The sequence below is a fragment of the Grampus griseus genome (genome assembly GCF_964374135.1).
Source record: "Grampus griseus genome assembly, chromosome: 11".
In the NCBI taxonomy this organism is placed as follows: Eukaryota; Metazoa; Chordata; class Mammalia; order Artiodactyla; family Delphinidae; genus Grampus; species Grampus griseus.
Genome location: NC_139005.1, coordinates 56605894 through 56629717, shown reverse-complemented (window position 1 = coordinate 56629717; position 23824 = coordinate 56605894). Strand labels below are relative to the sequence as shown.

At 42.7% G+C, this 23824-nt stretch overlaps 1 protein-coding gene across 3 annotated transcripts in view; it reads left to right on the top strand.

Moving 5' to 3' along the window:
• The window catches only part of PTPRB (protein tyrosine phosphatase receptor type B), a 113547-nt gene that overhangs the window by 58312 nt on the left and 31411 nt on the right, over positions 1-23824 (top strand). For all 3 annotated transcript variants that reach the window (XM_082665632.1, XM_082665634.1, XM_082665633.1), the window contains 10 exons: positions 1372-1635; positions 5663-5926; positions 6459-6722; positions 7516-7779; positions 9940-10209; positions 13812-14075; positions 15894-16157; positions 16901-17182; positions 20790-21068; positions 21584-21733. In XM_082665632.1, coding sequence (XP_082521758.1) covers positions 1372-1635; positions 5663-5926; positions 6459-6722; positions 7516-7779; positions 9940-10209; positions 13812-14075; positions 15894-16157; positions 16901-17182; positions 20790-21068; positions 21584-21733 — 2565 coding nt within the window. The remainder of the gene's footprint in view (positions 1-1371; positions 1636-5662; positions 5927-6458; positions 6723-7515; positions 7780-9939; positions 10210-13811; positions 14076-15893; positions 16158-16900; positions 17183-20789; positions 21069-21583; positions 21734-23824) is intronic.

Sequence of the window (23824 nt, the reverse complement as noted above, 5' to 3'; positions counted from 1 at the left end):
TGCGTGGAACAGCATTAGCAGAATTATTTAGTAGAGTGCTGTTTATAATTTTGGTGATGGATAAGTGCTTGTAAATGCACAGAAGACTTTGGGGATTAAACCGCAAAGTCAGAGCATATTAGATGAGAAGGATTCTCAGAGGTCATCTAGCCGAACCCCGTCCATTATATGTGATGTAGGGATATTGACAATTATATGAAAATATATAGCTGAAGTCAGTCAACCAATGATGAAAACAGCAGCGCAGTTCATATATACTATATATTTTATTCTTATATTCACTACTGACAGTACTATTTGTCATGCATTTATTTCTAATACATGGAACAACTATTATTCAATACCATGATTCTTAATTTGCAGACTGTACTTCTAGGCAGGGAACTCTTTACAGTCATCCACATCTTTTCCATTTTTGTATACTTGGAAAATAGTTGGTTCTTAGTAAATGCTTGTGACGCTAAAACCCCAACTGAGAGAAGCACATAATTATGGTGGACATTAGAAAGGCCATTATTGCCACAGCATGTCTTTCTGCCCTCAAGTCCGGTCTCCAGACTTATTGCTTCCAGGATAGGCGTTTAGGTTTATTTCTCACCACTAGAGGGCAGGAAATGCTTTGCGAAGGGAAATACAACCCCTTCCCCTGTGTAAATGATTAGACTCCCCAGGAATAAATAAATTAATCACAAGAAGGTCGAAGCTATCCCAATGTCTAAGACTTTTAGAAAAGCTATTGCACTCTTCACCTTTCCCCTCAAAAACCTTTCTTTATTGATGGGTTTGGTTCAAGCTCTTTCATTTAGATAGTTAATGTCTGTTCCCTTTCCTACATAGGGGACTTCCTGACACGTTCACATAAAAAAACCTCCACTTAAAATACTTTACAAACAACCACACCATAAAAATGCAGTAACAGGGGCTTCCCTGGTGGCGCAGTGGTTGAGAGTCCGCCTGCCGATGCAGGGGACGCGGGTTCGTGCCCCGGTCCGGGAGGATCCCACATGCCGCGGAGAGGCTGGGCCCGTGAGCCATGGCCGCTGGGCCTTCACGTCCGGAGCCTGTGCTCCACAACGGGAGAGGCCACAGCAGTGAGAGGCCCGCGTACCGCAAAAAAAAAAAAAAAAAATGCAGTAACAGCATCCTTGTATTTAAGAGGCATCCAAAAGACTTCCTTGGATTTTTATCTTGGTTAATCTTATGATGTAAGAACTCTCAGCTTCCAGAAGCTACAGTGAAATCGTCACCCTTCCTTGACCTCATAGGTAATCAGATCTCCTGAGTCCACACTGTTTTTGCCCACCGCAATAGATGACTCAGACTTTTGACTGTGCCTTTCTTTTTAAATTTTCTCCCCCTGTCAAATCCCAGTCCCTTCCAGTGTGAGTGGAGTAAGGGTGAACAACTCTGGTCGCAATGACTACCTCAGTATATCCTGGCTGCCTGCTCCTGGAGACGTGGATAACTACGTGGTGACACTCTCCCACGACGGCAGGGTGGTTCAGTCCCTCGTGATTGCCAAGTCTGTCAGCGAATGTTCCTTCAGCTCCCTCACCCCGGGTCGCCTCTACAATGTGACCATAACGACGAGGAGTGGCAAGTATGAAAATCACTCCTTCGGCCAAGAGCGGACAGGTGAGGATCTCAGGAGGTTCAGGCTCTATGAGAGCCAGCCGGCTATGTGGTTCAGGGCATCACAGATCTGCAGCAATTCTGTAATGAGGGGATTAAAGACCGTTGAGATCACATTATTATGGCATCTTCATATTTTCACACAAGAAGTTCCTTATGTGAGCAGATGTTACCTTTAAAGTAAGATGAACACCATTTTCGTGGCTAGAATTCATAGTATATTCAAATATAGTAACAGGTATTTCTGTTTAGGGTTGCTAGACCCTGGCTCTATGGATGTTCACTAATTTAATCCTTATAAAGTCCTTATTGAGGTAGTTGTGGTTATTATTCCCATTTTACAGATTCTGATAAGAACCTGATAAAAGCCATTCACTCTCTTTCCAAAGAAATGCACATACCTGCCCTATCCCCGACAAGTTCACGGACAATTTGGGGGTTACTACTTTCCTAAAGTCTACCCACGAAGCACTGGGTTAAAACCAAGGTTCAGGGTAACTTGTCCAACTGTTTAACTTGTTAAACAGTCGGTGCACTTCAGATCCTGGATTTGAACCCAGTTCTGAATGACTCCAGAGCCTACAAAGCTCTCTGTCCTGAAATCCTTCCTGAAATGTCTGTTGGTCAAGACCACTGTTCATCCTTTTTCACACAAGGTGAAGATGTGAACCTTTATAATTCTGAGACTAAGAGCAAACTCTTAGCAAAGGCTTTGCAGGCCTGGTTGGTCTTCGATGTGCTGGAAAGAGCTAAGTTTAGACAACTACCGTTTTCCTGATATACTTATGCTTCCTGGGGTTTACATCTGAGATTTCTGCTTAAGGTGAGGTTAATATTTTATCAAATCTTTCCTGCTGATCTATGGTTTGATATTTGCATTTTAAAATGTCAGTTTTTCCATGAGAATCTGGGACAACTGACACCATCCAGTGCCCCAGCACAGGGTCTGGAGCCTAGTAGGCTCCAGAGTCATTCATTGAGTAATGAATGTTTGGTAAATGAATAATCAGAAATCCCCTAGATCAGGGGTTTTCACCCGGTGCTTCGTGGGTAGACCTTAGGAAAGTAGTAACCCCCAAATTGTCCGTGAACTTGTTGGGGATAGGGCAGGTATGTGCATTTCTTTGGAAAGAGAGTGAATGGCTTTTATCAGATTCTCATAGTTTCTGTGACCTCAGAAAGTTAAGAACCACTGATTTACATTGTTACAGCATGCTAGCATTGAAAATGTCCTTAGAATGATCTAATCCCGGGCTTCCCTGGTGGCGCAGTGGTTGGGAGTCCGCCTGCCGATGCAGGGAACATGGGTTTGTGCCCCGGTCCGGGAGGATCCCACGTGCTGCGGAGCGGCTGGGCCCGTGAGCCATGGCCACTGAGCCTGCGCGTCTGGAGCCTGTGCTCCGCAACGGGAGAGGACACAACAGTGAGAGGCCTGCATACCGCAAAAAAAAAAAAAAAAAAAAAAAAAAAAAAAGAATGATCTAATCCCATCTCATTTGAGTTAAAGTCCCAGAGAGAAACTGTGGCTTCTCCAAGGTCACACGGTTGAGCAGTAGCCAAGCCCTACTGCACTCCAGGGCTGTTTCCACTACGTCATGCTCTCCCTGAAAGCACTAGTCAGGAATATAAAGAGATAGTCCCTACCCTCAAATTATTACGTATTGTGCTGATAAGCGCGATACTGACTGAGATCTGATTTTTATTTACAAAGCAGCCTTATGTCAGTGTCTTCTGTTGATTAATTTGGAGCCTAAAAATTGCCAGCAATTAAAGGATATGTCATCCAACCACTAGCCCCTTGCTGCCCCTTGGTGTCAATTCATGAATGTTTCCTATTCACATGACCTTCATATTGCAAGGCCTTGTGCTAGGATTGATTTTAAATGCAAGAAAAGTGATCCTTTATTCAAAGCACCCTTTTGATGCTTTACCAACATGAACTTGGATTTGGCACGTGACTAATCAAGGCAAACCACTGCACCTGACAAGTCAGTTTAACTGGAGAGTCGTGTCTGAGTTGTTGCCTTGTTGATTTTGGCTGATTGTCTCAATGCCTTCTACATTTCGGGTGAAAGTGTCAATATTTCTTATTCCGTATCACATCATCTCACCATACAGCAAGGCAAGTCCCACAAATTACCCACAGTTCCACCTGGAGAGCCCCTTACTGACTTAGCATGGTATTCAGTCTGGTTTTTCTTCCTGCTTTGCCTTCAGTAAATTGCCTGGATCGTTGACCTTTCTTAGCCCATACTTACAGTGTCACTTCAGAATTTCTTCTGTACAAGTCTGTGATGACTAAATTCTAGCAACACTCTGATTGGTTCCAGATAAATATCTTGAAAAAAAGCACACCTGCCCTTGCTCCATATCTGTGGTGAGATATATTCCAGTACAAAAACCAGCACACATAAGCCAACAAAGGATAGTAATGCAACTTGTAGGTGTTAAGAAGCTTCATGAAAAATGTAGCTTAGATACCAAAATATTGAAATTTCTGGGTCATTTCATGCTTTGGAAGAAAGTGGAAGAGAAAACTTGGACATAGGCGTGGCATGTGGTCAGAGCAGAAATCCCTTAACATAAACCAGACACAGACAGAGGCTACCCAGTCCAGAGAACATGCTAGTATTAAGATAGAAATTTAGGACCCTGGATCTGATTGAGTTCATACTTCTTTTCAATGCTCCGTCTCATTAATATTTATAAAATCCGGTTATAGCCAAATAGTAATGAATCTAGGGCCTACTTTTGAATTAAAATACAGCCCCAAATGAAAAAATAGATTATGCTTAATATCATGCTCAAAATACAGAATTGCCTTATTTTACAGTGTTCCTGTTAACAAGCACTGATTGATTGATTGATCAACTGAGAAAAAACCCATGGGTGCACAGATTGGTTTGTTCGTTTGTTTATATGTTTATGGGGAATGTCAGGTGCACAAAGTTGGATTAATCATAATTCTTGGTTCAGGATCCTGTGCGTCAGTTGCCACTGCTATTTGTTTTTATGGCATTTAATTAAATTTAGACATTTAGTTAATAATTTTTAGTAATTTAATATGTACTTGAGAAACCACTACCCAAAATAAAAGCTAGGGACTTGATAATAATCTATATCAGATCATGTATTTCACACCTCACTGGTCCATCCCAAAGCAACCATCATCTTCACTCTTATTTTTCTCTCTTGCCTTCCATCCTGCAGTTTTATTATTTATGTAATCCTAAAATTATATTTTTTAAATTTTAGTTGTTTTAATATAAAAAAAGGTATTTTTTATGCAGTATGTAATCTTTGGGGACTAAGATTTTTCACTTAGTATTATCTTGATAAGATTCATCCATATTTTGTGTTTTGATATTAAGGTCAAAATCCATATTTTTGTGTTTTGAGTTAAGAAAAATTGTGACTGCTGTATAGTATTTCACTGTGTTCATATACCATTTAATTCATCCAATCTCCTGTAGATGGGCATCCTCTCTCACACTTGGTTTTATCAAGTTTTTAGTTTTGCCAACCAAATGGATGTAAAATGGTATTGTGCCACGGCCCTGACTTGCATTTCCCTTGATCACCAACAACGTTGAACATCTTTTCATGTATTAGTTACCATATGTGTTTCCTCATCTTCCATTTTTCTTTTGGATTGTTTATACTCTTCTTGGTAACTTAGTGTCATATCTTGAGTCACCAAGGTATGCTGGAATTGTTAATATCATTGCCATCATTCATATTAATCATCAGTTATTATGTTTAATGCTCCGTTTTGTACATGACACTTTGTGTAGGCTAAGAACAGGATTAGAATTAATTCATCAGGTCTGTAAAAAGATCCATTTAATCAGTTAAACTGATAACAATCTTTCCCCTCCAGAAATTTGTGATCTGAAGGTCTAAGATTTTTCTTTTAAATGCACACAGTAAAAATCTACTCACTTTCCTTTATCGTCCCGTGTTGTCATCTGTGATCAATTGCTCCCTCAGAACCATTAAATCCCTAGCTGTTTTCTGTTCTCTTTTGCAGTGCCTGACAAGGTCCAAGGAGTCAGTATCAGCAACTCAGCCAGGAGTGACTATTTAAAGGTATCCTGGGTACATGCCACCGGAGACTTCGATCACTATGAAGTCACCATTAAAAACAAAAACAACTTCATTCAGACGAAAAGCATTCCCAAGTCTGAAAACGAGTGTATATTTGTTAAGCTAGTCCCTGGACGGTTGTACAGTGTCACTGTTACTACAAAAAGTGGACAATATGAAGCCAGTGAACAAGGGAATGGAAGAACAAGTAAGTGGAAAGATTGCAAAATTTGGTAGTTGGTTGGGACTTGAAGGTCATCGAGTAAATAATTTATCTGAACCTTGAATTTTCTCTGCTTACTGATCAGTAAATTACATTCCCAGTTAGTCTCAGTTGGAGCCAACATCGTTCAGCCAAGCCATGGCCTGTAATTACAGAATATTTATTGGCAGATGAAAGCAAGCATAGTGGGGTAGCAGGAACACCAAGTTTCTCATTTTTCTTCCCTGTCCTCCTGCATTGTGGCATTTAAAGTTCTAGATGTCTTGTTTTATCCTAGGATTGAGATCAAAACTCATTTTACAATTATATTCTACCAATACTTAGCGTATAAGATTTATGCCAGAAAAAAAATTACAATTGTAATAGTTGCTTCCAATTTTTCTTGTTTAATTATGCATGAAGTAGCTGAAGTGGTTTATTCGGGAAAGGGAGATGTTTGCCAGTTCTGTGAATGTGATTCATAAATTATTGTGTAGTAAACTCTGATCAGTCACTTCCCTGAAATGTCTTCTCATAGTCCCGGAGGCTGTTAAGGATCTCACATTGCACAACAGGAGCACTGAGGACCTTCAGGTGACATGGACACGAGCTGATGGGGACGTCGACCAGTATGAGATCCAACTGCTCTTCAACGATATGAAAGTATTTCCTCCTTTTCACCTTGTCAATACCGCAACTGAGTATCGATTCACCTCCCTCACACCAGGGCGCCAGTATAAAATTCTTGTCTTGACGATCAGTGGAGATGTACAGCAGTCAGCCTTCATTGAGGGCTTCACAGGTAATTGGAAATCTGGCTCTAGAACCTGACTAGATACTGTGGTGTATTTAGCATGTTGGGTAGCCAGGCGTTTTGGTTGAGGATTTAAAGGGCTAAGGGGTTGGGGGGTGGCAAGAAGAGAGAAGGTTATCTTGATAGTGACAATAATGTTGTCCCAGCTGGTTTAGCAAAACTAAAGTATGATGTAGGGGGAGAAAAAAAAGCTTTCTGAAAAATAACATTGAATTGATATAAATAGCTGTTGCCTGTGAGGCTTACAGATTAAATATAAATAACCTGATTGGTTGGTTGGATAGTCCTTCTTTGGAACTCTATTAGGAGTGTTGCTATAATAGTTAACATTTATTAAGAGTTTACTGTGAACTAGACACACAGCCAAGTACTTTATATGTACATTTTGTTCAGTCCTAACAATTTCGTGGGCTGGTCGCTATTATTATCATTGCTGTTTTTCGGGTAAGGAAACTGAAACTTACAAGGGTTAAGCAGTTTGCCTATAGTCCCACAACTAATAGATAAGAAAACCAAGATTTGGACCAAGTCAATCTAGTTAGCGCCCACTATATAACTGGCATTCTTCATTTCCACTCACTGGCCTTGATGTCCCTCTAAACTTCCCCCATCAACTTCAGCTCAAGCAGAAAAGTCAGAGAAAAATGGTAGATTGATACCAATATTTTTCATATGTATTTTTTCAGTAGATGCCAAAAGGTAGGAAGCACGAAACTTTTAGTTGAAAATTTCCACAGTTCATTCTCTAAGTGATGGTTTTTAAATTTATTCTCTTTTTTAGTTCCTAGTGTTGTCAAAAATATTCACGTTTCTCCCAACGGGGCGACAGATAGCCTGACGGTGAACTGGACTCCAGGTGGAGGGGACGTGGATTCCTACACGGTGTCAGCGTTCAGGCAGAATCAAAAGGTTGAGTCTCAGACCGTCCCCAAGCTTGTCTCTGAGCACACGTTCCACAGGCTGGAGGCTGGGGAGCAGTACCGGATCGTGATCGCCTCGGTCAGTGGGTCCCAGAAGAACCAGGTAGATGCGCTCGGGCGTACAGGTAAGCGTCCCCCTGGAGAAGGGCCAAATAGTTCTCCATAATGGGACGATGGATGGGCTTGGCCACTCACAAATGGAAAATACCCAAATTCAAAACCACTAAGTTCGTACAATTCAATGTGGTTTCAAGAGCCTTTCTCATATTTTTTTTCTTTGCATTTTTGTTTCTGAATAGAGTGATTCAAAAACAAATGAAAGGTAATTAGAAACGAAATCATGTGAATAGATTTTTATACTTGCTAAGGGATAGAGTAGTTGATTCTCTAACTCTGCGTGTTTCAAAATTTTACCCCTTTCTCAAAATTGTTTAAAGAAAAACACACCTATGCCATCTACTTCATTTGTGATGAATTAATAATGTATCTGTTTATTTATATTAATATCACTATTCACATAGTACTTTCAAAACAAACATAAGCTATCAGCACCACTATAAATGCCAGGCATTTAAAATGATCTTTAACCATACTACAAGGTAGAGATCATTATCTTCAATTTATAGATGAGGAAAGTAAGGCTTAGAAAGTTTATAAAACATTATCAAGGATACACGTAATAAGACCTAGAGCTATAATTCAAATCTAGGTCTGTCTGGCTCCAAGCGTCATGCTCTCTCTACTGTGATACAATATGTACTAGATGTCTTCCGTTCTCATGACCACTTATTTAGTTGTGGGGCATGGGCCTCTGTACTGTGCCCTTCTCTGTGTCTGTTTCATGTACGTATATCTCCAACTATATGTCAAGCACTATGTTAGAAAATGGGAATTCAGCAGCAAGATAGAGCCCCTGACCAAAGAAGCTTACAATATAGTGGAGTCAGGTAAAAGGCAACTAAAGTATAGCATGATAAGTGCTAAAATAAAAGTAATGTCAGGATACTATAGGAGCAAACAAAAAGAGTCAGGGAAGGCTTCCAGGAGGAGGTAACATTTTAAAAGATACTAAGAAATTATCCTGGTGAAGTATGTGTTGATCTGGTTCCAGCAGAAAAGCAAAGGCCTGGACGGAAGAGAAAGCATGGCACATTTGCGGAGCTATACACTACTTATGCTAGAATAACGATGTGAGCCATGTGGCCAAGTAGGTAGATGGACCTAATTTCGAAGGGCCTTGTATGCCTTGTTAAAGGGTTTAGAATTGTGGATAGCGATTAAAGGGCCATCAGCATGGCATGCTATGAGAATCTGCCAGACACTGTGTACAGTTAGAAACAGTGGGAAGTGAGGAAACAAGAGACTTGCAGTACTGTGGGTGAGAGATGATAGTGTCCTAGGCTAGTGAGGAAGAGAAGGAGAGAAGTGGAAAGACCCAAGAGATGTAAGATTTAGGAGACAGGAATGACAAGACTCGTGTCTGATTCTGTAGAAAGGTGAGTGTGACAAGTTTCTGGCTTGGATCAAGACTTGGACCAAGACTTGGACCAACAAAGGGCAATGAGGAGGTGGTGGGAGGGAGATGAGCAGTTCAGTCTGGGCATCTTGAGGGTTGGGGGGGCGGTGTCTGTGGAACATCCAGAGAGGGATGTCATTTGCAAAAATAGATGAGAGATCTGAACTGAGAGTTTAAATTTGGGAGTCAGCACCACATGGCTAACAATTCAAACCATGGGAGTGGATGAGATCTCTTAAGGATATTATGTAGAATGAGAAAAAATATAAGCTTAGGACATAAAATATTATTAACAAATAATACTATCTGGCCTTTCACATCAGGAGCTGTAGTACAAACACTGTTATATGCTACTGCTTAGGTCAATGCTTAAAGCTTTGACCTGAGTTAATCTTGGGAATGAAAGTCTAAACAAGCAACACCATTCAGTCATCCAAACTGTATTCATTGAATGTAAATTTGTTCAGCATTCTTCCACTTTCTAGATACATCGATATGCATCTCTCTGCATATTTATCAGTGTCACTTCCACTAATTTTTCTACTTGTTTGACTTCAAGATCCGTCTAAATCAGAGAAAAAAAAAAAAGAGAATCTAAGCAGTTATACAGATTATTCAGGCCAAGAAATATTTTCTCCTAAGGGCACATGGAAAGTGTCGATGATGCAACCATGAGGCATCATCTTCCATCTGCAGTTGATTTAGGGAAGTTTTTCTCAATTGGTTACTTAACCCTAAGTGATGGAACTGGCCTCTCTTTTCTTTGCAGTCCCAGCGTCCGTCCAGGGAATAACTGCAGACAATGCATACAGCAGTCACTCCTTAATAGTAAGTTGGCAGAAAGCTGTTGGCGTGGCAGAAAGATATGATATCCTGCTTCTAAGTGAAAATGGGATCCTCCTAAGTAACACATCAGAGGCAGCCACGACTAAACAGCACAAATTTGAAGACCTAACACCAGGAAAGAAATACAAGATACAGATCCTAACCGTCAGTGGAGGCCTCTTTAGCAAGGAAGCCCAGACTGAAGGCCGGACAGGTAATTCGCACAGCTTGTTGTTTCATACAACACCTCCCTGTCTTGCTATTCCTTAAGAACTGTAGGGCCAAAGGGATGAAGCAACACTGGGAGATGATATATATTTCTTGACACAGCAGGGACATTCACCGTGATTTGCCACTTCCGCCAGTCGGCCTATTCACACAGCTTTCAGCCCACCACACTCCAATTCAGATTTTGCATCAAAACTGGCTCTATTCATTTCTTATTTCTGCTGTAATAAATTGCCACGAACTTTGCAGCTTCAAACAACACAGATTTATTATCTTATAGTTCTGGAGATCAGAATCTGAAAATAGGTTTTATGGGGCTAAAATCAAGGCATCAGGTCACAAAAGGACTGTGTTTCTTCTAGAGACCTCGTGGGGAGAAGCCATTCCTCACCCTTTTCAGCTTCTAGAGGCCACTCACATTCCTTCCAGCAGTGGCCTCAGTCCAACCGCTGTGTCTGTCACCATATCGCCTTCTCTGCTCTCTTGCCTCCCTCTTCCATCTTTTAAGGACTCTTATGATCACATTGGTCACCACTCAGACAATCCAGGAAAATCTCAAGATCCTGAACTTAACCACATCTGCAAAGTCCCTTTTGTCACATAAGGTAACGTATTCACAAGTTCGGGGATTAGGACATGGGCATCTTTGGGGGCCATCATTCAGACAGCACCACTGGTCTAACTGATCATTTATTTATTAAGCACCCAGGTCTGAAAGGGGTTTGATGTCGATAGGGACATAAAGCTAAGTTAGGCATGCTTCTCGCCCTGGAAGAAGTGACTGACAATTGGGGGAGACAGACACATGGACAAATAATGTCAGTACATTGTGATAAGGGTTGTTTGTGAGAGAGGAATGTCCAGCATCAAGGGGAGCATGGAGTCAGGTGGAATTGGGAAGTCTTCTTGAAAGTGACCTTTCAGTACTGTCATGAAGGATGAAGCAATTCTCCACGTGGAGAAAAGCTAGAAGGACACCCAGTGCAGACAGATGACCACGTGCCAAGACAGGGAGGTGTGAGAAGGAGCAGGGAGATTTTGCGGTGGCCGAAGTGTGTGTTACATGGTGGAGATGTGAGGCTGGAAAGGCGGGTTCGGGCCAGATTAGATAGTGCCTGGCGTGCCTTCCTCAGGAATTTATTTTTCATCTTATAAAATAAATAAAAGGAGACAATAAAAGTTTTTCAGCCAGACAGTGAATGTTCTGTAATAAAAATTTGTACTTTAAAAAAGAAAAAGGTAGGGGCTCCCCTGGTGGCGCAGTGGTTGGGAGTCCGCCTGCCGATGCAAGGGACACGGGTTCGCGCCCCGGTCCGGGAGGATCCCACGTGCCGCGGAGCGGCTGGGCCCGTGGGCCATGGCCGCTGAGCCTGCGCATCCGGAGCCTGTGCTCCGCAACGGGAGAGGCCACAACAGTGAGAGGCCTGCGTACCGAAAAAAAAAAAAAAGAAAAAGGTAAATCAGATGGCGATGGGGGATAGATTGAATGGAGAAGAGACCAAAGGTGGGGAGACAGGCTCATAAATGAACTTGTTATTGATCACCTACTGTGTGCTAGGCACTGTCCTAAATGCTGGATACACAGAAATGAATAAAACAGCCCTCATAGTCATGAAGCCTCTATTCTAGTAGGGGAGAAAGGCAATGAAGAAAATAAAGAAGTAAAAAATGTAGTACGTTAAATGATAATAAATACTGAGGAGAAAATTAAAACAGGAAGTGGGTTAGCAAGTGCTAGACGCTAACAATTTTCGATAGTACAGTCCTGAAAGGTTTTGTTGAGAAGGTGACATTTGAGTAAAGGTCTGAAAGAAGTGAGAAAGAGGACCGTGTAGGTATCTGGGGAAGAGCATCCCGAAGCAGAGCAAACAGCAAGGCGAAGAACCTGAGGTGGGGGCGTTGGAGAAGCAGCAATGAGGCCACTATTGGTAGAGCACAGTGAGTGACGGCAAAGTGAGGGGGGGTGGTCAGAGAGGTAACTGGGGTCCTAAGGTGATGGCAGTCATAGAAACGATAAGGGTCCAAAGCAAAACTAATGCAGGGGCCCTGATGCAGAATAGTAGATATAGTCAAGAAATAGTCCTGCATTAGGTAAGATGGCATTTGGAGGCTGAGCAGAGTATAAAAGGAGGAACAGAAGAAGATTCTACAGTTTCTACCTGGCAGAAGATGATTCTATTAACTGAGATAAGAGAAGCAGGAGGAGAGAGTGTCAAGGAAAAAGATACAGGGCTCAGTTCTGAACTGAGTTTGTGATGTCTGAATGTCTTGCAGAGAGAGGTGATCAATAGGTTATTGATAATAGGGGTCCTGAGCTCAGAAAAGTGAGCTGGAGATAAAGATTTGGACAAAAATTCTAGTTAAATCCATGTTTTAGTCTGTTCAGGATGCTATAACGAGAATACTGTAAACTGGGTGGCTTAAACAACTGACATTATTTCTGGAGGCTGGAAGTTCTGGAGGCTGGAAGTTCAAGGTCAAGGCTCCAGCAGATTTGGTGTCTGGTGAGGGCCCATTTTCTGGATCACAGCGAGCATCTTCTCACCGTGTCCTCACATGGTGGGAAGGATGAGAGAGCCCTCTGGGGTCTCTTTTATAAGGCACTGATCCCACTCATGAGGTCTCCACCCTCATGGCCTAATCATCTTCCATTCGCTACCCCCTTAAACCATCATTTTGGCCTTTAGGCTTCAACATGAATTTCCAGGAGGGTAGGGGTGGAGACACAAACATGCAGGCCATAGCGAGCCATAAAGTGAATGAGACTGACTGTTTCGCTAATGTTATAGAATATGAAGGAGACAAAGGCTGAAACCATGGGAAATACCAACTTTTAAGGATCTGGCGTAAGGAGAGGGGAAAAGCAAAAGAGCCTGAGAAAGCGTTTGGAGAAGAGAACCCAGGAGAGAGGAGACAGATGTCCTGTTCTATTTCCACTGGCATCTTAAGACTTCCATGGTATCAGACAGCATCTGTGCCAACAGTTTGGAAGCAGGTCATTTCACCTTGCCAGCAGGTAGCACGGAAGGCCAAAAAGGTTCCAAAATCCTAATGTAAACCTTTTTTAAAAAATGGTTTTGGCTTTTCCTCTTCCTTCTCTTTCCCATGTCTCTGAATCTAGTTTTCTCTTTCTGCCTGATTTTCCCTTTCTTTCATACCTAGTCTCTCCTTCCCACTGCCCTTCCCTCCAATGGTCATTTCTTAGCTCTCAGAGGGCACTCAGAGATAGATTGCTGGTCTCTGATCTAGTTCCTAGTACTGGAAAAACATTTAGTCACACAGGTCAGACTAACATTTATTTTACATGCAAAAAATGTCTTTAAAGATAGTTTTCCATTAGTGGGGTTTTTTGTTGTTGTTGTTCTCTTGTGGTTTTGCTTTTTAACATTAACGGCTTCAGCCTCGCTAATTCACATTATTCGGATTTCTTTGCTCTGGGGTCTCCATGTAGTCAATATTCTTAAAGGCAGGGATGGTGTGTTTTGAGCTGCTTGATGGAGTGTGGCCATCTAGGCACCAACCCCGGGCTGGGTCAGGGTGGGCTGTACCAAAACTCAGTCTCATTCTCTTTCTCCTCAACCTTTCTAGTCCCAGCAGCTGTCACCAACCTGAGGATCACAGAGAACGCCACCAGACACCTGTCCTTCAGCTGGACCCCCTCAGAGGGGGAGCTCAAATGGTACAACATCTTTCTGTACAACCCAGATCGAACTCTTCAGGAGCGAGCTCAAGTTGGCCCGCAAGTCCAGAGCTTCTCTTTCCAGAACTTGCTACAAGGTCGAATGTACAAAATGGTGATTGTAACTCACAGTGGGGAGCTGTCTAATGAGTCTTCCATATTCGGTAGAACAGGTAAGACCTGAACCCAAGCTGTAATGAATAGCAGGGAAATTGTCACAGTACTCACTGGCTTTTCCTTGATTTGTCCTTAATTTCCTGTTCTACCCAGGGTGTAGCTTTGTATGAAATTTGTGACCTTTATATGAAATTTCTGACCCTAAATCAGACCTTTGATTATATATCAGAATAGTTTTTGCACTGGTTTTTGCTTTGTTTCCTACACGTGCTTACCTCATAGAGTTTAGTGAGAAAAATGAATCTGGCTCCTCTACTTGCCAGCAAACTGCTACGCGAGGGTTATAACCCATCAGGGCTCAATTCAAGCTGTGCCTTTCAGCTTTCTACAGGAAATAGATGGAGTGGAGAGCAGGTCCAAAGAAGGGCAGCTACAAATGGGGCCAACAAACAAAGACTGCTGTGAATCAGAAACACAGCACTAGATGAAGTGAACACAAGAGTTCCAGGAAAATGAGAGAGAGAAACATCTCTGGGTTTTGCAAATAAGAAACTGAATCTACTCTTTCTCCATAATTTGAGTCCATTATCTCATTTTTTCTATTCAATTTTTATTCTTTTTGAAAATATTTATTTATTTATTTGACTGCACCGGGTCTTAATTGCGGCATGTGATCTCTTGAGTTGAAGCATGCATGTGGGATCTAGTCCCTTGAGCAGGGATGGAACCCCGGCCCCCTGCATTGGGAGCGCTGAGCCTTATCCACTGGACCACTAGGGAAGTCCCCAATTTTTATTCTTAATTGACAGTTGTTTTTGAGTGCTCTTGTGTGCCAGGCACTGGGCTCACTGTTGCACTAGGAGAGTAAACAAGACTCACAGGGCCCCTGACCTCACAGGGCTCTACACTAGCAGAGAGGAGGAGGGGACGGGACTGCAGATTTTAAAGGGTGATGATTTTGGAACGCCTTAAATCCTCTGAAGGAAATAAACATTATGTTATGACACAGCGTGACTCGGCAGGACAAGACTTAGAGACCCCTTTAGACAGAGAAGGCTTTTCAGCTGAGACCCGAAGGTGAGAGGAGCCATGGGAAGAGCTCATTTTAGTCACTCAGCAGGAGTTCTCAGCTTGTCTTCTGAGGGAATGAAAAAGAGCAGTGGATAAGCCATGAGTGGAATTTCCTAGATGTTACCATCTTCAGGGCCATCTGCCCTAGGCACGTCTTCCCTTATCTTCTCATTAATGTTTAAAATTCCTCCAACAAGGGGCAACAGTCTTCACTCTCCAAAGAATCATGAAGCTTACATACCCACGGGACAAGTGCCAGCCTGACTAATTTATACTATGGTAGAAATGACTGTTAACACTTCACTTCCCAAGTGAGGTTCCATCAGTATAGATTTTGGGGGAAGAAAGGGCTGAGAGAGAGAACTGAGAACCTAAGAGAGGATGGAGAGGAAGTAAAGAGGCCCAGAGAGGGATGTTATGGGATGGTGGCCCAAGTGAGATGGGCCAGACTGGAAGGGGCAGGAACATTTTATGAACAACTTTCAGGGCTTTTTATATCCTAAGTTATGAACTATTTGACCAGTCTTAGTCATTTCTGAAGATTTCACTTTATATGTTTATCAGAAGACATGTAGCGAGCATACAGAAGTCACCACCTCTTGTGCTTTGTTTTATTTTAATTTGTGCCAGGTCTCTAGACCACATGCCCCTAAACTCAAGTGACCTGAAGTAGAAGCAAGATCTGACTCTACAATAAGCGCTACTCACCTGTACACCCAACACAGCTCATGTTTTCACCTGTGGGCCAAAATGCCTTTGTTTCTATCTGTCTTGTTTTTAGTAAAGGTTGTCCTTCTCTTAAGTCCCAGCCTCTGTGAGTAACCTCAAGGGATCCAATCGAAACATGACAGACAGTCTCTGGTTCAGCTGGAGTCCAGCCTCTGGGGACTTCGACTTTTATGAACTGATTCTCTATAACCCCAATGGCACAAAGAAGGAAAACTGGAAAGACAAGGACCTGACGGAGTGGCGTTTCCATGGCCTCGTTCCCGGAAGGAAATACACGCTGTGTGTGATAACTCATAGTGGAGATCTCAGCAACAAGGTCACGGGGGAGAGCAGAACAGGTAAGAAGCCCAGTGGCCAATGGCCAAGTGTTGGTGGGAAGTAGCTTCCGCAGGCATGTTTTAATTACGGTTTTATTAATAAGAAATAAAATCGGTAATGATGTACCATGTGCTAGCCCCTGAACTTGGGAAGGCTCTGTGATAGAATGGGTGAAGGAGACAGACTTTGGGTGAAAAGATCTAGGTCCTTGGCTTAGCTCTACCACTTACCTGTGTGAAGCTGGGCAAGTCACCGAGCATCTCTAAGCCTCAGCTTTCTTATCTGTAAAATGGGGATAGTCATATACATCATCATTGTGTTACTATGATCAGTGCTTTCTAAATTTTCTTATTTCTTGGGCACACACAGATAACATTGGTATCTGTGTACCACCCTGGGGTCAATGAACAAGGCTCTCTGCAATTGGATATAACTGTCTGTGGACTCTAGCCTTCACATCCCCAAATCTGATGGAATAAATATCTTCTCATACTTGTAATCCATTCAGGGCAAGCTCATGCTCCACAGCACCCTGGTAAAAACTCTCTGGTTATAAAAATTAAAGAAAATGTACATAAAACACTTGAGGACAGTGTCTCACACGTAGTAAACACTGTCAATGGAAGCTCTTATTATTATGTTATCATATTACCTCTTCCTATGAAGTACGTTAAACGTATGTCTGATGTCGCTCAGCTATCTTATTTATATATGTTATGGCATAGAAGTGATTGCATGATTTTTTACTTGCTCATACATACAGCCCCAAGTCCTCCCAGTCTTATGTCATTTGCTGATGTTGCGAACACATCGTTGGCCATCACCTGGAAAGGGCCACCGGACTGGACAGACTATGATGACTTTGAGCTGCAGTGGTTCCCCAGAGATGCCGTCACAGTCTTCAACCCCTACAGCAACAGAAAATCGGAAGGACGCATCGTGTATGGCCTTCGTCCAGGGAGATCTTATCAATTCAGTGTCAAGACTGTCAGTGGTGATTCCTGGAAAACCTACAGCAAACCAATTTTTGGATCTGTGAGGACAAGTATGACATGTCTTGATTCTCAGATGAAGTGGGGAGGAAGTATGTGTTGCAACATCTTATTCCAATGGGGCTTGGTTTAAATCCACATTTTTACCTGAAATAGGTTAGATTTGAATTCAGACAGAAGTTCTATATAGATTTGTTCATTTATTCAACTTTAACAACAAGAAATAATCTCTGCCCTCATGGAGCTTACAGTTGAGTGGGAGGTACTATCATTAACAAGACATTTTGGGTGTGATGAAGGAAGTATTTGGCACTAGAGAAACACAGGGTAAAGGCATCTGACCCAATAAAAGGGAGCTTCCTAGAAGAAGAAACATCCAAATCAAAACCCAAGGAAAGGGCTTCCCTGGTGGCACAGTGGTTGAGAGTCCGCCTGCCGATGCAGGGGACACGGGTTCGTGCCCCGGTCCGGGAAGATCCCACATGCCGCGGAGTGGCTGGGCCCGTGAGCCATGGCCACTGGGCCTGTGCGTCCGGAGCCTGTGCTCCGCAATGGGAGAGGCCACAACTGTGAGAGGCCCACGTACCGCAAAAAAAAAAAAAACCCAAGGAAAGAGTAAGACTCACTGGGTGGAGATGAAGAAAGAAGTAAAGAATGTTCCAGGTAGAGAGAATAAAAGATTCCAAAACCAGGCAGGAGGCAGAATAGAAAGGAGTTTAGTTGGCCAGAGGATAATAGGTAAGGATTAGGAGAAACAGGTCATACAATGTCTTGTGAGCCATGGTGATGATTTTGAACCTCAGTCCATTGGAGCCACTGAAGGATTTTCAGCCGAGATATAATCAAATTTGCATTTTAGAAAGTCACTATGGGGGTGGAACAGAGAACAGATCGAAAGGGGCAAACTAGAAACAGAGGGACTGGTTAGGACATACTGCTGTAAATTCTAAAGATGAAAATACTTCAACAATAAAGTACATATCAGTTTCTTCCCCAAGGGTTTTTTTTTTTTTTTTTTTTTTTTTGCAGTACGCGGGCCTCTCACTGTTGTGGCCTCTCCCGTTGCGGAGCACAGCCTCCGGACGCACAAGCTCAGTGGCCATGGCTCACGGGCCCAGCCGCTCCACGGCATGTGGGACCCTCCCGGGGGCACGAACCCGCGTCCCCCGCATTGGCAGGTGAACTCTCAACCACCGCGCCACCAGGGAAGCCCCCACACAAGGCATCTTGAGATAAATACCACAGACCTCAAAGAAACAGAAGTTTTTGGTATAGGAACCTCAATCCAAATATTTATTTTTCAATAATACCCAGTAAATGTAGTTTCTGAGATCAGATCAAATAGTTATTGGTTATTGATAAAATACAAAGTTGAAAATTAGAAATTTAAGCCAGTAGCTGTTATGTTAATTCAACAAACATTCATGCTACAAAAATTATAACTCTTTGGATATTGTATCCAAAGAGCAGTTTGGGATCAGATAGGTGTGTGTCAAGAGAAATATGTGAAAAAGAACGAAGAGTTTTAGTTTATAGCCAGATCAAGAGGGGTTTGCAGTGGCATATTGTGGGCTGTGTGATTGAATCACAGGTGTTAGAATCCGAGAGCTCAGTTGAGGTTGGGCTGGTCAGATCGCATCTGGAATATTGTATTCGGTCCTGGATGCTAGAATTTAAGAGAAGCATTTACCAAATGGGACGTGCCCAAGAGGAAAGCAGCCGGCGCCAAGAGGGGCTCGATGCTGAGTTTTACGGGGAATGGCGGAATGAACTGTGAGGGTTGCATTAGTTCAGATTGGGTTTGGCTGTGGGTAACAGAAGACCAGAGGATTAAACAAAACAGAAGTTGAGAATTCTCATGTAAAATCATTCCAGTGCCCCATTTCTCACAAACACACTCCAGCCATGCTGAACAGCTTGCACTGCTCCACCAGCCACCTTCCCACTCCTCCCAGCACCACCCTTGGTGCCCAGGTTCGTGGTTTTCTCTGCCTAAAATGCCCCTCCCCCAATATCTAGGCGAGGTGTCATCTCTGCCAGAAAGGCTTTGCTAACTCCTGCCCACCGCTAACGCCGGAAGCAGAAAGTTGTCTGTCACTTCACACAGCATCCTCTTCCCCATTTCTTCTGGTACATTCTCTTTTCTACCCTGTATTATGACTGGTTTGGACTCATCTCCCTTCCTAGAGGTTACAGCTAATATCTTATTCACTTCTGTACTGTTGACAGTCTCTAGAAGGGCACATCGCACACAGTAGGTACTTGTTTCTTAGTGAATGGAGATGTAACCTGAGTCTTGGAAAACAGGCAGGATTTAGAGGTGAAAAGGAGGAGAGACAAGGAAATGAGGGAAGAGATCAAAGCAAATTTCCATATTATACTTTGTGTAAATTATCAGAATTATGGATTAGGCAGGATGTTTTCAAAGAATTTCTCCAAAGCTGAAAGAGGAGGTGTCTTTGGGTCTCAGCTGTGACTTGGTTTGAAGGGAGCTCAAAAGATTAACACGCAATTAATGTTTGAAAAGACACAATTATTGTCTGCCTCAAAGGCCAATTCTTCCTCTATCCTGAAAAATCCTCGGCTTGATTTTTTTTCCTAAATCATCCTCATCTAACCTGCTGTGACTTAGCTTACATTTATAGACCTTGATATGAGACAGGAATTCGCTCAGTAGCACGCAGATGCCGAGTGTTTGGTGAGGACAGTGACTCCTGTAACAAAGCACGTGTCAGGGGAAGGGGGGTCGTGCTCCAAACCAGAGCAACAGGTGCTGCCGCTGGGAAGGCCAAGTAGGTCTACACATAGTTCCCAGAAGAGCATATATAACGGGGTAACCTACACGGTTTGGTTGTTAACTTGCACGGTCACGTGACTGCTTTTCTTTCAGACTCATGGTTGTGTCACTCACAGGAACAAATCAGCTGCCATTCAAGTCCCTACTGAGTCAGGCACTCTGTCAGGCAGAGGAAAGTGAACGACCGTAAGCACAGGGGGATGAAACAGGGGGATGGAAGAGTCTGGCATATGTGGGGAATCACAGCAGTTCAGTCCCTGGAGCATGGCGTGTGAGCAGGGAGGGGCAGGCGAAAAATGCAAGACAGGGACAGAAGCCAGATGCAGAAGGTAAAAACGTCAGCAATGCCATTTCTTTCCTCATTTTAAGAACTAACATTTATTGAGCAGTTAGCGCGCCAGCCACTGTGCTGGGTGGCTGTGCATGTTTCAGCTCATTGAGTCGTTACAGTAACCATAGGAAGTAGGTATTCTTCATTTCCCCACTTTACAGATAGGGCACAGATATGTTAAATCACCTGCCCACGAGTGGTCGCTGGCAAATAGAATTTGAATTCAGGCAGATCAAGCTGCACCTCTCGGCTACTCTGCCCACCTTCTATCTGACTTCTGCCACTTGATTTCAGTGCCCACGTGTTTCCAGTCACAATGGTACCCGGTGATTTTTCTAAAGGGACAGAATTTTAATGTTTAGTGTTTCTCAAAGTGGAGTCTCCTAGGCAGAAATCCCCTTGGACATCTATGAAAGACAATTCACATGAAGATTGAGAATTATTTGTTTAGGTCTCTGAGCTACTTGGAGCCAAAGGAGCTAAAAGGATGTCTCACAGAGTTGTGAAAAGTGTCTCTTCCTGTCTCCTTTAGAGCCAGACAAGATACAGAATCTGCATTGCCGTCCTCAGAACTCCACGGCCATTGCCTGTTCTTGGATCCCTCCCGATTCTGACTTTGATGGGTACAGCATTGAGTGCCGGAAAATGGACACTCAAGAAGTTGAGTTCTCCAGAAAGTTGGAGAAAGAAAAATCTCTGCTTAACATCATGATGCTAGTGCCCCATAAGAGATACCTGGTGTCCATCAAGGTGCAGTCAGCCGGCATGAGCAGTGAGGTGGTCGAAGACAGCACCATCACCATGATAGACCGTAAGTGTCCCCGGAGGCGGGCACAGGGCGTGTGCCTTTCTCCGTGGTATCCACCACCCCTGTTCACGTGCATATGGCTCACCCACATTAGTGTGTCTTGTTGTCACTTGAAGAGGATCTGAAAGGCTCTGGGAAGTAGAAACACTTCTCTGTGTAACGCATCCTGGCAGCAAACAAGTTAAATGATCTTAAAGAACCTGAATGAGTTAGTATTTAAATACATCTCTTTGCCTGACACAGTTAGAGCCATAATGGAGCTTTTAAGCAGTTTGATGCTACAACTCCAGGAAATCCTGCTGAGGAGCTGCCTCTTTCATTATGTTTAATGTGCTACTGGCAAATCACTTCCTCTGCCTGCTTCCCTTCAGGAGAGGAGGAGGTTTTCTTGATTCCAAGCATTACACACACACGCACACAGTCTGATGTAGGTGAGTAGAGATCTTCATTTCACTGATAGTTTATACGTAAAAGCATAGTTGTGACCCTTCTTGGTTCCCTCCCCACCCTTCTTCCAGGCCCTCCTCCTCCACCTCCACATATTCGGGTGAATAAAAAGGATGTGCTAATTAGCAAATCTTCCATCAACTTTACTTTCAACTGCAGCTGGTTCAGCGACACCAATGGAGCTGTGAAATACTTCACAGTGGTGGTGAGAGAGGCTGACGGTAAGTGATCACGAATTAACTCTGCTGTAAGACACAGGATTACTTTCCCAAAAGTCACTGTGGGAGCTCCTTTTGTGACAAGTTTTTAAAAGAAGAAAACTGAATTTTTAAGTCATTTCACTTTCTCTCTGCTGGATGCAGGGAGGTGTAACAGAAAACTGCTCAAAGGTTCTTTCCGCAATAAAGCCTATTATCTGCTGGGTTTAATTATTAAATGGGTGAGTAATATTAGTAGCAACTACATCAGTAATAACAGTAACCATCATTTCTTGAGCCCGTACTATGTGCCAGGCACTGTTGGAAGTGCATGGCATGTATTGACTCATTCAGTTTTCTTTGCTACTTATTCAGTCCCGTTCAGCTCCCTTGTTCTGCCATTAAGCAGCTATATGCTTCATCTGCCTTCTCCATTTCCTGTCTCAATACCTGCACCAATCATACACTCCCAAACCACCCACCAATTCACAAAAATATTCAAAAGATTAAAAGAGAGGAAAAAATGATCATGAAGAGCATTCCTCCTTTCTCTACTGAATTTTCAATAATATGTTTCATTATCTAGTCCACTAAATTATTCAGTGTTACCCAGTTCTTATGGATCAGGGAAATACTAGGTAATTCTTATAATAACATTCCATACAACCACCCGGTATGATCTTTAGAGCTTATTACATCAGCATTTATCAAATCATCTGCAGGAGTGCTGTATCTGGGGACACACATGTCCATATGTGTATTTGCCACTGAGGTCTTGTGTGTTATTTCTCCAAAACAGATGTCTGTGTCTGGAATGACATTAATATATTCTACATGTCTTATATTTTTCAAAATTGTTTAAGGTGCTGCACTGGAGTTTCTTAAGCATCCCAGACTATTTTGACTATTTTAACCCATTTGTGGGCAGTGGGAAGCTTTAAACCTGCCATGACAAATGTTGGAGCTAAACAGTATTTCGTTCTCACTGTGTATTTTTACATTTTATTTAATTGTACTAGAGCTGGTTATGCATAATTAATTCAATAATTTCAAGGGTCAGTGCTGCATTCCAAGTTTCCTCACACATCCTAATTGGAGATAAATAGGTGAACTGTAGAGAGACTTTAAATTTAAGTAGGCTGCCCTGAAGACAGTGTTTTCCTACCTGAATATAAGGCAGTAGCTGAAAAAAAGTAATACCCCAGAATTCAGCCTCCTGTGCTCCAGCCAGGTGGGTTTCAATTACTGATGTCCATGGAGATGGGCTGTGCTCCCCCTGGTGGTCTAAGATAACAAGCCCTCTCACATAAGTGTCATTTCGAGCATATTTACTCTTCCTAAAGGCAACCTTCCTTTTAATTACTGCCAACAGGATAATGTTTCTAAGATCCATTCATTTTTGAGCAAATTTTATTAAACAATAAAAGTTTAATAAATTGAGGTTGAGTCCAGGACACAAAGAAGCCCCACACTACCACTCCTTAAAGTTCACTGTAAATGGTATCCAATCTCTATAATATTTTCCTTCCTAATTATGCTTTCCTCCAGCCAACATCAAAACGAGTTTGCAGTGCCAAAACACACAGCAGGCTGGGTGGACAGGGGAAGAGTTCTGGGAAGTGTTCTGCATGAGGGACCAAATTCAAGCCAGGATTAAGCTGTACTCAAGATAACAGAGCAGGACACGGAGCAATTATCAGACTGGGCACGGCACGGGGAGCGTGCCTGTGAGGCGACTGCTCTGGCCTCAGACCTGATTGCTCTTATCTCTTCCCTATTTCCCAGGTCATAGGGATCTCCTTATTCGCTCAGCTACAATGGTTATTGGCAAGGTAGAGACCTTTTCGAGTGGCTTGACTCTCACGGTGGGGAGTGTCCAACTTTCTGGAGTTACGGACACATTATCATTTGATGCGTGAGACACCCTCTCGTTCACACATATTTTCTTAACTAGAAAAATGATAGTGTGTGTGTGTGTGTGTGTGTGTGTGTGTGTGTGTGTCGGTGTAGGTGAATGTGCATATATAAAATTTTGTATATGCACTATTTATTTTTAATTTTTGCTTATTTTAGAAAAAGTGAATTAAATTAATTTCATTGGGAGAATTTCATAGC